The sequence below is a fragment of the Equus quagga genome, chromosome 19 (assembly GCF_021613505.1).
Source record: "Equus quagga isolate Etosha38 chromosome 19, UCLA_HA_Equagga_1.0, whole genome shotgun sequence".
In the NCBI taxonomy this organism is placed as follows: domain Eukaryota; kingdom Metazoa; phylum Chordata; class Mammalia; order Perissodactyla; family Equidae; genus Equus; species Equus quagga.
The window spans coordinates 27,676,852-27,689,469 of NC_060285.1; the positions used below are offsets into that span (position 1 = coordinate 27,676,852).

Genomic DNA, 12,618 nt, shown 5'->3' on the forward strand with positions numbered 1-12,618 from the left:
AGATTACAAGGGTTTTAGAAGCTCTGTGTCAGGAACTGGGGGCAGAGATCAAATATTTATTTATTATGTCACAGTTTTTTCACCCTAGGTCAGTGAAAATAGTTCCCATATCGTTTGAAAACCAAGCATTTTGTGTCTGGAAAGATGAAAAAGTGTGTGCTTTGCTATGTTTGCCTGGAAGTATTTAAGTACACTATTATCAATAGTGATTAATAATGTATTAGTTATAGGCACGAGTCTTCTGCTGCCCTATAGACACACACACACACAGAGAGTAAAAAACAGAACACGCCTGGGATAGAAACAACATATTACATTATAGAATGCTTTATACTTTACAAAACACTTTTACATTTTGCTGCATCTTTTTGAAAGCTCTGGAAGTACTTTCCAATAAGCTCTCCATTCATTGCTCGGCAGAATTCAGGGTCTGTGTCCACCCCGCCGTCCTCCCCAGGCCCCAGCAAAGTGAACTGCATTATTCCCTCTCTTTCCCTGTTTACACAATATTTAAGGCTTCTCTCTTCATCCCGGGGTGAAAGTCCAGCCTCTTAGCTTGAGAATACTAGCAGAATGGGAGGACTCGGGAGCTGTGATTTTTGAGTTTATAATGACATCCTGTCTGGAAGTCAGTTCCAAGTTCACGCCCTTGATTTGGCGTGCTGTTTATCCGTGACCTCATTATTTTTTCTCAATCTGTGAAACAGAGAAATTCATGTCGACTCAATTCATAGATCTATGAAGGGAATACGATTTAAAATTCCTTAGGAGAATGGGCCAAGCATGCACTTGAGAAAGTGCAACATGTTAGCGACATCAGTCCTTTAAGTATTATGTTGCTATGGTTCAAAAAGGACAACCCCAAACTTCTCTTACAACTCAAATTCCAGTTTCTCCCTACCTTTTCTTCTGATTCTTTACTTTCTCTTTGGCTGAAATTAAGAATCAAGAAGGGAGTAGGGGAAGGAAACCAGGGGCAAGGCGCCCAACAGACGGGTTGATCGAGTCTGCGAGGCTCTCCTTTGCTTCCACCCAGAGGCGAAGAGCTTCCAGCAGCCATGAGGATCCAGCCCAGACTCGGTAAAGGCTCGGGTCCCACGGACAAAATTTACGGAGCTGTCACAAGTGCCGTCGCAGGTACCAGCCCCGGAGCCCTTACTCCGGTTGCGGTCGGGGACACCCCAGCCGGGGCCGCAGGGCTCCCCACGGCCCCCCTCACGGGCACGCGGTCGGCGCGCCGGCGCGGCCTCTGACGGAGCGCGGGCGTGCGCTCGGCGGCCGCGGCGTCCCCCCGCCCGCCCAAAGGAGCGGCGGCGCCGGCGTCCTGCTGCCTGTCCGTCACGCAGCCGCCCACACCGCCGCCGCTTGCGATTGGTCGCAGGCCCTGGCCAGGTCCCTTCCAGCCCCGCCCCTCGCGGATGGACAGGCCGAGAGGGCGGGCCGGCGGCGGCGGCGGGCCCGCCCAGCTGTCAGTTACGGGGGCGGCCCCGCGGGCGGGCGGGCGCTCACCGGCTGGCTGGTAGCTCGCGTGCGCGTTCCCTCTCGCCGCCTGTGGAGCAGTCCGGGCTGCCCGAGCGGCCGCCGCCACCGCCTCGCCGCGACCTCTTCCCCGGGCCCCTCCCGGCTCAGGTCCTCCCGGCCGCGCAGCCCGAGTATCAGTGCCCTGCGGAGGGTCCGGGTGTCGCGGCGGCGGCCCGGGCGGTGTGTGAACCATGCTGAGGAGGATTTTACAGAGGGTAAGAGAGGGAAACCGTTTCCCAGCGGCACGTGAGCGGGGAGCCCGAGCCAGGGCCGCGCGGAGGAGCCGGGGCGGCGGCGCGGGCGCTTCCTTCCTAGGCCCCGCAGCCCGGGAGGCGCTTAGGCCGCGGCCGGCCGCCTCGGGGGCGGGGCGGGGCGGCAGGCCGGAGCCGGGGGCGGGCGCCGAGTCCCTCACGGCTCCGCACGCCGAGGCCGCTCCCGCTCCCGCGCGGGGCCGTCAGGGCGAGCGGGGCCGCGGGAGGGTGTGGTGCTGGGCCTCCTCCCGGCTCCTGGAACGCAGTGTGGACGCCTGTCGGGAAGAGACACCCGGGGGAGGCTGGCTTCGGTCTTCCCCCGCCGTCCGTGTCCCCAACTTTGCACGACACGCACCTGCGGCGCTCGGCTTCGTTTCGCACCTGGTCAATATCTGAGGGTCACGTGGCGAAACCCCGCCTGGCTTGGGCCCAGTGGGGTTCCGACATTACTGGCCGAGTCAGCTGGGAAGGAAGATCTTACTCACTGTTGGAAACTTTTTTTTCCCCCCAGTTAAAAATGCGTTTCCCCCTCCTAGCCCAGGATCTTTTTGGAGCTCTCCAGGAATAAATCCGCAGTGAGCTGTGTCCAGGGCTACAGACTTACTCCTTCACTTTCTGCCAGCGCTCTCTCTACTGGAAATCTGCAACAACCTTAGCATGTAAAGATTAGAGCATTGGGAAGCTGTAGGTGTATTGTTGGGGAACCAGGTCCTAGAATAAGAATTAAAATCTCTTTTCCTATAAGAGGCACAGTACTCAAGTTTTTGTTTTGGATAGCTTCTTTTTTTTTTTTGAAACTGATAGATTGCTAACTAGTTTAAAGGACAAAAGAAATTATTGGATTTGTAGTATTTAGCTAAGGACTTGTGCCAAAGGGAGTTGAGTCATCCACTATATGGAAAGGGAGTGTTCCTGCATCTGCAGAGCTTTGTGAAATGTTCAAGTCATGTGCAACGTGGTCGTGTATTGGGGAGAAATAGTTAACTTCTGGATCTGCCACCCGCTGTTGACATTTGCTGATTCTTTTGCAGTGGTCTTGTCAGTTCTTTGAAATCTTGATAAGCCGAGGATTTTGGCAGTAGCAAGAGCATGCCCTTTTACCGTGCCATCAGTTCCTGTGTTCAACAGGAAAGACATCTGTGCCTGATTTACTTGCAAGACTTAGGGATTGTTCTTTTATTGGACTTGGAGGAGCTGATTACCTCATGCCTCAGATTGTGTTTCGGTCATAGTTCTTTAAGTAAAAATTAGTTTGCCTGTGGTTTGCTTTCAAGTTGATAAATAAAACAAAGTGTTTACTGACTTAAGAGTAGCTTCTGGTAGGTTTTCAGAACTATGTTTTCAGAAACAAACTAGTTTTCAGAAATATGGGATGCTTTCTGGTATTCTTAGTTTAATGTTATTAAGCATTCAGGTTATATAAAGATCATTTTTAGTGTTGGTGCATGCATACACATCAACTGTTACCGAAGTTTCAATTGAAATTCCAAAACTGGAATTTATTCTGGTTATTGCTGAGATGTGATATGGGATCATCACATATGAATAAATCTGTTGACAACTGAGTTTCTCCACCATGGCGCTGTTGACATTTGTGTCTGGGTAATTCTTTGTTGTGAGGGGCTGTCCTGTACGTCGTAAGACGTTTAGCAGCATTCCTGGCTTCTACCCACTAGATGCCAGTAGCACCCCCCAAATCTCCTCCTTCCTATCGTGACAACCAAAAGTATCTCCAGATTTTACCAAATGTTCCCTTGGGGCAGAATTGCCCTTGGTTGAGAAGCACTGTCTTAAACATATATACTCTGATAGGAAAGTTTGAAGTGTTTCTCATAGTTAACTTTCTTTTCTTCCGTGTCCTTGTATTGAGTTTCACTTAATGCCCAGTGTTATGCCAGGGTCTGGGGAACAGTTAAGTCCTCCCTTTAGAACTCACCCTGGTTGAGGAAGTGGACAGTGCTATGGAATAGAAGCATGACTTGGCCTTGGGAGCCACTTGTGGGAGGGTGTTGGGGCAGTCAGGAAAAGCTTTAGGGAGGAGGGCGTATTTGCTGCTTAAAAGAGGGAAGGGCAGAGGGAACAGCAAATGCCAAGGCCTGGAGTCATAAGAGGGGCAGGTAATATTAGGGGGAATGTGAACAATTAAGTTTAGGAAGTGAAATGACGTGTGGGGATTGGTGGGAGATGAGGCTGCAGAGGTAGCTACAAACCAGATCATGAGAGGACCTACAGTCCCTTTGGAGTAGTTTATCTTTTATCTTGTAGATGGGTCAGTGTTAATGCTCACCATTTAGTAGGGGCATTTTGATAAAAGCCTTAAGGAAGTCTTGTGATTTGTATTACTAGTTTAGAACCTGGAATATGTATTTGATTAACTCCACAGGTAGTATTTACTAACAAGTATAACTTGAATCTTTATGTAACATGGCAATCATTTTATTTTACCCCACCCTGATAATCTTATTTCTCAGTGGGGATATTAAGATATGAGATGAAAACTAAAGTTGCTGATTTAGAGATTTGTTTGAAATGGTCTCCATGCTTTGAAATTATATTTCATTCTTTTATCATTCTGTTTTTAGATGACCTTTTCATTTTAACTGTTGTAATTTTTTTCTGAATAGCGTGCTTTAAATAGCGCTTTTGAAAGGAGAAACAGACAATGTGGTTATAATCAGTTATAACTCAGAATCTTTGAATATCACCAGTAAGGTCCCCAGGGTACTTTATAGAAAATTTAGTTTCTTCTGGTTCTTCTTCTTCTTTTCTTTTTTTTCCCTTTAGCTTGTTAAAAGATGTCTCTCTCAGGCTTGAAAGGGTCTGAAAAAAAAAATTGAGATAGCCCCAATATGTATGTATTGACTATTTTGCTTAATAGTCCTTAGAAGAGAAATGTGAATTTAAAGTGCTTAATGGCCAGAAGGATGATCAGCGTTTAGTACTTAAGGCAGTTTGTAAACTTTGTTGCCATTTCTTTCTTAAGGAACTTACTCTGATTTAACATTAGTATATTAGATTTCCTTTTCCTGTTATATATCAATAATATTGCTAAAGAAAAAATGGATTTAATTCTAGAATTGTAGAAAGAGGAGGCCTCCTTCATGGTCAACAGGTTTATCTTTCTGATTTAAGATGAGGAAGGAGAAACAGAAAGATTAAGTGATTTATCTAAGGTAACACAGTTAGTGGATGTCAATACTGAGACTAGATCCAATTTTTCCCAACTCCCAGTCCATTTCCCTTATTCTGGTGCTTTGTTGCCCTTCCCCCCCACTCGACTGATATGGTTAGCACTATATGCTAGTCACTGTGGAAGATACAGGAAAAATGCACGTTTGTGTTCCTTAAGGGGCATATATGATTAAGTGCCAAAGTCAGTGATCTAGGCAGTGAAGGCTGTAGTAGTACAGAGGAGGACAGATCAGAAATGAACCTGCGTGAGTGGGGAGTCTCGTTGGAGAAAATGGGCATGAGATGGGGTTTTGAAGAATGTGTGTGATTAGGAGAAGAGAAAAGTTTTATTCTAGGAATGAGTTACAGTATAAGCAAAGAGCCAGGGGTGGAAATGAGTTCATTCTTCCTGCCTGCCCTCCTTCCTTGGCATATTGCCTTTCAGTAAACAACTATTTGTAACACTTGCTGTGTGCTAGATTCTGGGGATACAACAGCATAAGACAGTAGTCCCCACTGTTAAGTAATTTAAAACCAAGTGACTTTGGAGATGGAGATCTGTTTCGAGCAGAATGAAATTGAGAGAGAGATTTACAAAGATAGTGTGACAACTCATTGTGGAGATTCTTGATTGTCTAGCTCAGCACTGTCCAGCGCAAATATGAGTCACATATGCAATTTCAAGTTTCTAGTAGCCACATTTTTGAAAAGTAAAAAGAGGGAGATTAATTTTTAAAATATATTTTCTTTGACCCTATATACAGTCATGTGCTGCATAACAGTGTTTCGGTCAACGAAGGACCTCATGTACAACAGTGGTCCCATAAGATTTGTACCATGTAGCCTAGCTGTGTAGTAGGCTCTCCTATCTAGGTTTGTGTCAGTACGCTGTGTGATGGTTCACACAATAATAAAATCGCCTAATGATGCATTTCTCAGAACGTGTCGCCATTGTTAACACATAGCTGTATCTAAAATATTTCAACATGTAATCAATATAAAAATTTTAATGAGCTATCTTACATTCTTTTTTTTTTTATTAATTCTTTGAAATCTGGTGTGTATTTTGCACTAACACTATGTCTCACTTGGGACTATTTCAACTGTTCAACAGCTTCGTGTAGCTAGTGGCTACTGTAGGTCTAGTTGAATACATATATAGTTAACTTTTTATTTGGAACTAATTTCAAACTTAGAAAAAGTTGCAAGAGTAAAATAATACAAGGAACAGCTGTTTGCTCTTTATCCAGATTTACCTATTGTTAACACTTCATCCTATTTCTTTTATCATTTACTCACTTTCTTCTTGTCTCTCTCTTTGTATGTGTGTAATTTTTTTTTTTCCTGAATCCTTTGAGAATCAGTTATGGTCCTTTATCTCTGAACACTTCAGTGAAGAATAGGGATATTCTCTTATATAACTGCAGTATAATTGTCAACTTCGTAAATTTGTATTGATTCAATTTACTATCCATAATCCCAATTTTGTCAATTGATCTGATAATGTCCTTTGTAGCATTTCCCTCTGTTCAGTATAGGGTCCAGTTAGGGTTAGATATTATATTTAGTTGCCATGTCTCTTTAGCCTTTTTAAATCTGGGAGATTTCCATAACATTTCTTTGTAATTTATGACATTTTTGAAGAATACAGATCCCTTTTTTTTTTGCCTAGAGTGTTCCGCATGTTGTGTTTGACGTTTTCTTGTCATTAGATTGAGATTATGTGTTCTTGGCCAGAATCTTGCCTCTTAGAAGATGTGTCCTTCTCAGGTTATCACATCTGGAGGCCCGTCATGTCTTTCTGTCCTTTATAGGTAATGTTGATCTTACTTACCTTGTCCAAGGTGTAGCCCAATTTTTTGACTGTATGATAATTATTTTGTTCCTTCTTTTGCAATTAATAGGCAGAGACTTATAAGATCATGCAAATTTCCTGCTCCTCATCAAAATTTCCCTCTAGATTTAGCAACCATTGTTGATTCTTGCCTGATATAGTCTTTACCATAATGACTGCAAACTGATGATTTTTCCCGCTCCAACACTCCCTCTGTATTTACTCATTGGTCCTTGGCTTTCCCCTTGTTCCCTCCCTCCTTCCCTGCCTTCCTTCCTTTTTTCCTTTCTATTGGTATAGACTCATAATTTCTTTTTTTTTTTTTGCTGAGCAAGATTCGTCCTCAGCTAACATCTGTTGCCAGTCTTCCTCTCTTTTGTTTGAGGAAGATTTGCCCTGAGCTAATGTCTGTGACAGTCTTCCCCTAGTTTGTATGTAGGTTGCTGCCACAGCATGGCTGCCCATGAATGGTGTAGGTCCATGCTCAGGAACTGAACCTGGGCCGCTGAAGTGGAGCACACCAAACTTAACCGCTAGGCCACAGGGCTGGCTCCATAATTTCATTTTTTAAATGGTTTATAACTCATCACTGTACTTAATTATTTTGGTGCTCAAATTGTCCCAGATTGGAACAGTGGGAGCCCCTTCAGGGTGCCTCCCATGTCCTTTTGACATGCCCATATCACTTTTTTGAGCTCTTCCTTACTTTCTGGCATAACAAGGTATTCTAAGCTCATCCTTTATCTGCCATTTCCCAGCACTGAAATTAGCCGTTTCTCTGAGGAGCCTTGATTCCTTTTGGTGGGGAATGGTACTAGAGACCAAGGTCTGGGGTGGCTTTCCTTCTTGTTTCACCAGACAGATGTCACTAAAATTTTGAAGTTTATTCTGTAGGTGTTAGGAAAGCAATAAGATTTTATTAAGCAGTGAAATATATTTGGCATGTAGAGGAGGGAAAATCCTCCTCTACCCTCTTTGGGTTTCTGGCTGGGCCTAAGAATTAAACTGACATAACATGAATTAACAAGAGAAAAGCACACACATTTTATTAAATTTTGACATGTACATGGGAGCCTTCACAAGAGAATGAAGACCCAAAGAAGTGACCAGAGCAGGAAGTGTTTATATCTTTTAGACAAAGAAACAATGAATTTGTGAAGAATTGACAAGACAAAGCAGTTTGGGCTAGGAGTAGAAAATGGTGAAGAAATAACTAGGAAGGTAATGATTAGTTTCACAAGGTTTGTTTGTACAGATTTCTCAGCCCTGAATTCTCTGTCTTTGATGGTAAGGATGCCTTCTACTCTCCTGGTACAGGAAGGGTGCCTTTCATCTGGGAGGTCTATCTCCTGCTTTCAAGAAGTAAAAAGAGGGTCACAGTGTCCTTGTACCTGCTGTTTCTTAAGTGCTTTTAATTCAAAATAATCAATGTGCCAAAGTGGTGTATTTTCGTATGATATATTCTGGTTTCCTTCAGGCACGTGGTAGGAGTTAATAATATATATTGAATGAATATCAAAAGAAATGTTTTAGGAAGATTAATTTGCCAGTGTTGCATGGGATGTATTAAAACCATAGGAGATAATAAGCAGAAATCAGATGGGAGTGAGTTTAATATTTTAGGTACTAGATAATTATCATTTGCATTAGGATGATGGCAATGTGAGCAGAAGAAAAGGTGAATAGGGAAGACCTTTTGAGCATATCTACTCCCCAAACATCTGTTTTGAGCCTCCTGTGTGCTGTGGACCCGTTGATCAGTAAAACAGACATGAACCCTCGAGGAGCTTAACGTCCAGGGGAAGAGAGAGGAATTGTTTGAAGAATCACATGACTGTATGGTCACATCCTTGGATGAGTGTTAGGAAGGGGAGTCCCAAGAGCACACAGCAAGAGGGCCGTGATCGAAACTAAGATGCGCGGGAAGGCTTCTCTGGTTAGTTACACATTAGGTTTGGTGAAATTATTAGTCATTTATTGAAGCAAATTTTAAAAAGTGGGATTATTTTCTGTGTGGATTTATTTTTAGTGTGTTAAGAATAAAGAAGAGATTAAGATATAAAAGAACCACGGCTAGAACTCAGTTTTCTCTTCTAATCCCAGTGGTGTTTTGCTTGAGCTAAAGAGACAGTATAGTTAGTGGTTCAAAACCTGAACTTTGGAGCTAGACTGACTGGGGTGGTATCCACACCCCATTTACTAGCTGAGTAGCTTTGGGCAAGTTACTGGACTTCTCTGTCTCATTAAAATGCTCATAATAGTAGTACCCTTCTCATAGGGTTATTGTGAGGATAAAATGGATTAATACATGTAAAGGTCTTACAAGAGTATCTGGCACATAGTAATCCTCTCTATAAATGTTAGTTGCTGCTAATGTTGGTGTTTTGTTATTATTATATACTCCAAATTTCTTCACAGATTACTTTCCTTATCACTCCCTTCTTTTATCTTTTGTTCTTAAACTCTATTTTTTGGTGTGTGTGCAGTCATTCATCATGCTATTGAACATTTCTTCTGTGCTAATTACTGTGCTGGGGTGGGGTTAAAAAGCTCTGAGGAGTTTGAATGGGGGAGACAGATACTTTAATTATAAAGCAGTGTGATAAGTGGTGTTAATAGATAACACAGAGAAAGAGTTTGTGAGCACAAAAGAGACAGTACCTAATTCTCTGGTGGAAGGGTGGGGCAGTGTGTTTGTTTAGGGGAAATGGAATGGGGATTGTTGAAGGCCTTGCAGAGGCTGGAAGTGACTCAGTCAATGAGGAGCAAGGGAGAGAAGGCATTTGAGAGACAGAGACGAAGGAAATGCAAGAGCGTGAAACAGCCTAGCACAGCATAGGGGAATTATGAGTGTTTCTGCCTGTGGATGTGGTAATTCTAAGAGAGGAGACTGGAAAGGGTTTTGGGCTTTTATTATAGACAATAAAGAGCCATGGAAAGTTTTTAAATGATCAATTTTATAATAAGGAAAACCCTCCCAAAATATTTTTCCTAGGTAATCTTTATAAAAAGCAAATCAGGTGAATCACTCTTCTAAAATCTGTTGGTGACTACTCAGTGCACACAGGAGATGTTGAAACTACCTTGACACAGAGGCCCATAATGCCCTGGTTTCTTTACACCATTTCAGGTTCATCTCCACATAACTCTGTACGTGCACTGGCCTTGCCATCCTTGCTAATTGTGATTCCCACAACTTACCCTGTTTTGTATCTCCCTTCATACATCTGTAGAAGCTCCTTATTCTGCTCAGAGTGTCCTTTCATCAGTTGTCCACATTGCTCAGTTCGTGTAATGCTAGGAGTTACTTGCTTGTGTTTTTCTTTTTTCTTCTTCTCCCAAAGAACCCCACACTAGTGAAGAGAACGGGGTTTTCCAATTAGACCATCATTTAAACCCGGGGCTGCTCTACTCATGAGGGTGAGAACTTGTCCAAAATTTCGAGCTGCCTGAGGCCCAGTTGTAAATTGAGGATAACATGTACCTCACAGTGTTGTTGGAAGGATTAAATGAAATAATGTCCGTGGAGCACTCACCACGTATCCACCATTCAGTAAACACTTAGTATATAGTAACTGTGACACTACATATCTCCAGAACGTTTACAATATTGTTTTTGTAATTTGTTTACTTGATTTCTCTCCTACTAGACTGAGCTTCCTTAGGGTGGGGATTTTGTTTTCTTTCTTAGTGTGTAGGATCTATTTTAGTACTTGATACTTGGTGGTTTTTCAGTAATGTATGTTGACTAGTTGGTAGCTTTGTAGAGAGCATGACTGCATTAAGGGGGAGGCCAGCTAGACAGTTATTGTAGTTCTTAAAATTGTTGTACATTAGAATCACTGAGACTCCTTAGAAAAAAAAGATTCCCAAGTCCCTCCATTGAATCAGAATTTCTGCGTCTCTGATAGTCTAGGGGATGATGAAAGCTTGAATTTGGGCTTTGGGGAGAGAGAATAGATTGATTTTCAAGAAAGTTAAGAGAGAGACTTGATAGGACTTGTTGAGTGAGAGTAGTTTGCCCAGCTGAGAGAATGGTGGCATGGGCTAAGCTGAAGAATAGAGGAAGAAGAACAGGTTTGGGGAGGAAGATGAGTGTGAACTAGAGGTGTGGACATCTCAGTTGAGATGTTCAGTAGGCAGGTGGAAATATACATCCCACACTCAGCAGAGAAGTGAAGGTGAGTATTAGATATTTCCAAATATTGGGGAGAAGTCAAGTCAAATAAGAAGTGAAAAGTGTCCACCAAATGAAACAGGTCATACCTAGTTCAGTTTCAGGAGGGTATTAGGGAGAACTGATTGACTGGGAGGTAAGGAAATAGAAACAGGGAGCACAGACTACCTACTCTTCTAAGAAATATGGAGGAGAGGAAACAAGGTAATTAAATATTAAATGCGTGAATGTAATCTGTCATTCTTGGACCACATTCTAATAAGCACTTTATTTTCAAGGACTACAAACTTTCTCAAATCAATTTAAGTTGAAAGGGAGTTTTATTGTAAGGTTTCAAAGTGATCCAAGAACAGGAATAGCTGTACAGTCGGGTCTCTAGAGGGTAGGACCTCGAGTGGTGTCAGGGACAGAAGCAGCTCTTCTCTGCGTTGGGCTCTCCCATGGACCACTGACATCTTGTCTCTGAGTCTCTGCATCCATCCTCCTGGCTGCTGCTTACTCACTATGTTCAGGACCCCAAATGGCTATCTGGCCACGTGATTCTACATGCTTTTCACCTTAGCTTTGCATAGCCAAGTGGCCCAGTGTCTCAATGCCCAAATCCCAAGAGAAGAATTTAAACATCCTCCTCATTATTTTTTCTTGTCAGGTCATGCATAGGTCTCTGGCTGGCCAGTAAAACTGCCTCCTCTGAGTCAGGTGTCCATTGCTGGTTTAGTCAACTGAGATTGGGAGTGGAGTGGGGTCATGTGATGCTTAGGATTCCTCCTCTAGAAGTTGAGGCACCGTGGAACACATCTTTTACAGATCATTCTTCTAGAAATAAGATTTACCAGCTCTGAAACAATGATAATAGTTCTGATTAGGTTCTTTTGGTTCTAGGAATAAAGGGTCCATCAGGTTAACTGAAAAAGAGGGTAATGGTCGTTATAAGGATGCACTCGGCAATAAGAAAGATGGAATGTCATTGAAATGCAGAATCAAAAATTAAATATGGGACTGAGCCCCTGAAACATTTTTACTGGCAGGCTTTTTGAAGGGTCCTGGGTAGTGCTATTCAGACCTCCGTGACAGGGCTTTGTAGATTTTTCACTCTAGGATTCAGCTGTTAAAGGACTCAGGGCCTCTTCACATATTTGTGTCCCTTGTATCTGTATACTTTTGTTTCTGCTATCAGCTGATTTTCTTACCCTCTATTCTAGTTTTCTTTTCATAGCTTCTACATGCTCCGAGTCCAGGGCCTTTTGAAACTTTGGCTGGGTTATAACTTTGATTTACTCAAGTCGCTCGTATGCTCTTACTTTACCTCATGACTATACTGTATGTCAGTTTGAGGGGCTAGTTAATCACTTCTCTTTATAGTTTGCAATTCAAAGGCCTAAGCATGGTGCTCAGCAGTAGTTCATTCTTGGCATTGGAGCATTTTTTTCTTTTTTGGGGGGCCACTGAGCCATTTTATTGGCTGCTGTCTACCTTGTGAATGGCTGCTGTTGGGTCCTGGGGATCACGTGTCGTCAATCGGTAATAGACAATGGGGTCATATAACCTGGCTGTCTATGTTCTCAACATGGGCAGTGGTAAGGTAGTTTCTTTTAGGCTGGATCCATGGCCTTTGCCTGCACTGTGGTTGATTGACATATTAATACAATAACCTGAACATTTAG

General features: G+C 43.0%; 1 protein-coding gene and 1 long non-coding RNA gene across 4 annotated transcripts in view; one reads left to right on the forward strand and one right to left on the reverse strand.

Annotated features, from left to right (window-relative positions):
• Nucleotides 1-298: 298 nt before the first annotated feature.
• LOC124230508 (uncharacterized) lies at nucleotides 299-1,271 on the reverse strand. Its single transcript, XR_006886198.1, has 2 exons — nucleotides 902-1,271; nucleotides 299-696 (listed from the first exon to the last, which is right to left on the reverse strand). It is a non-coding gene; the product is annotated as an uncharacterized LOC124230508 (long non-coding RNA).
• A 210-nt stretch (nucleotides 1,272-1,481) lies between these two features.
• Nucleotides 1,482-12,618, forward strand: part of EEA1 (early endosome antigen 1) — a 157,162-nt gene continuing 146,025 nt past the window's right edge. Inside the window, exon 1 of one of the 3 annotated variants that reach the window (XM_046646282.1) lies at nucleotides 1,482-1,736. In XM_046646282.1, the coding sequence (XP_046502238.1) occupies nucleotides 1,713-1,736 (24 nt within the window). In that variant the 5' untranslated portion in view covers nucleotides 1,482-1,712. The remainder of the gene's footprint in view (nucleotides 1,737-12,618) is intronic. The other 2 variants (XM_046646281.1, XM_046646283.1) reach the window with 2 other exon arrangements.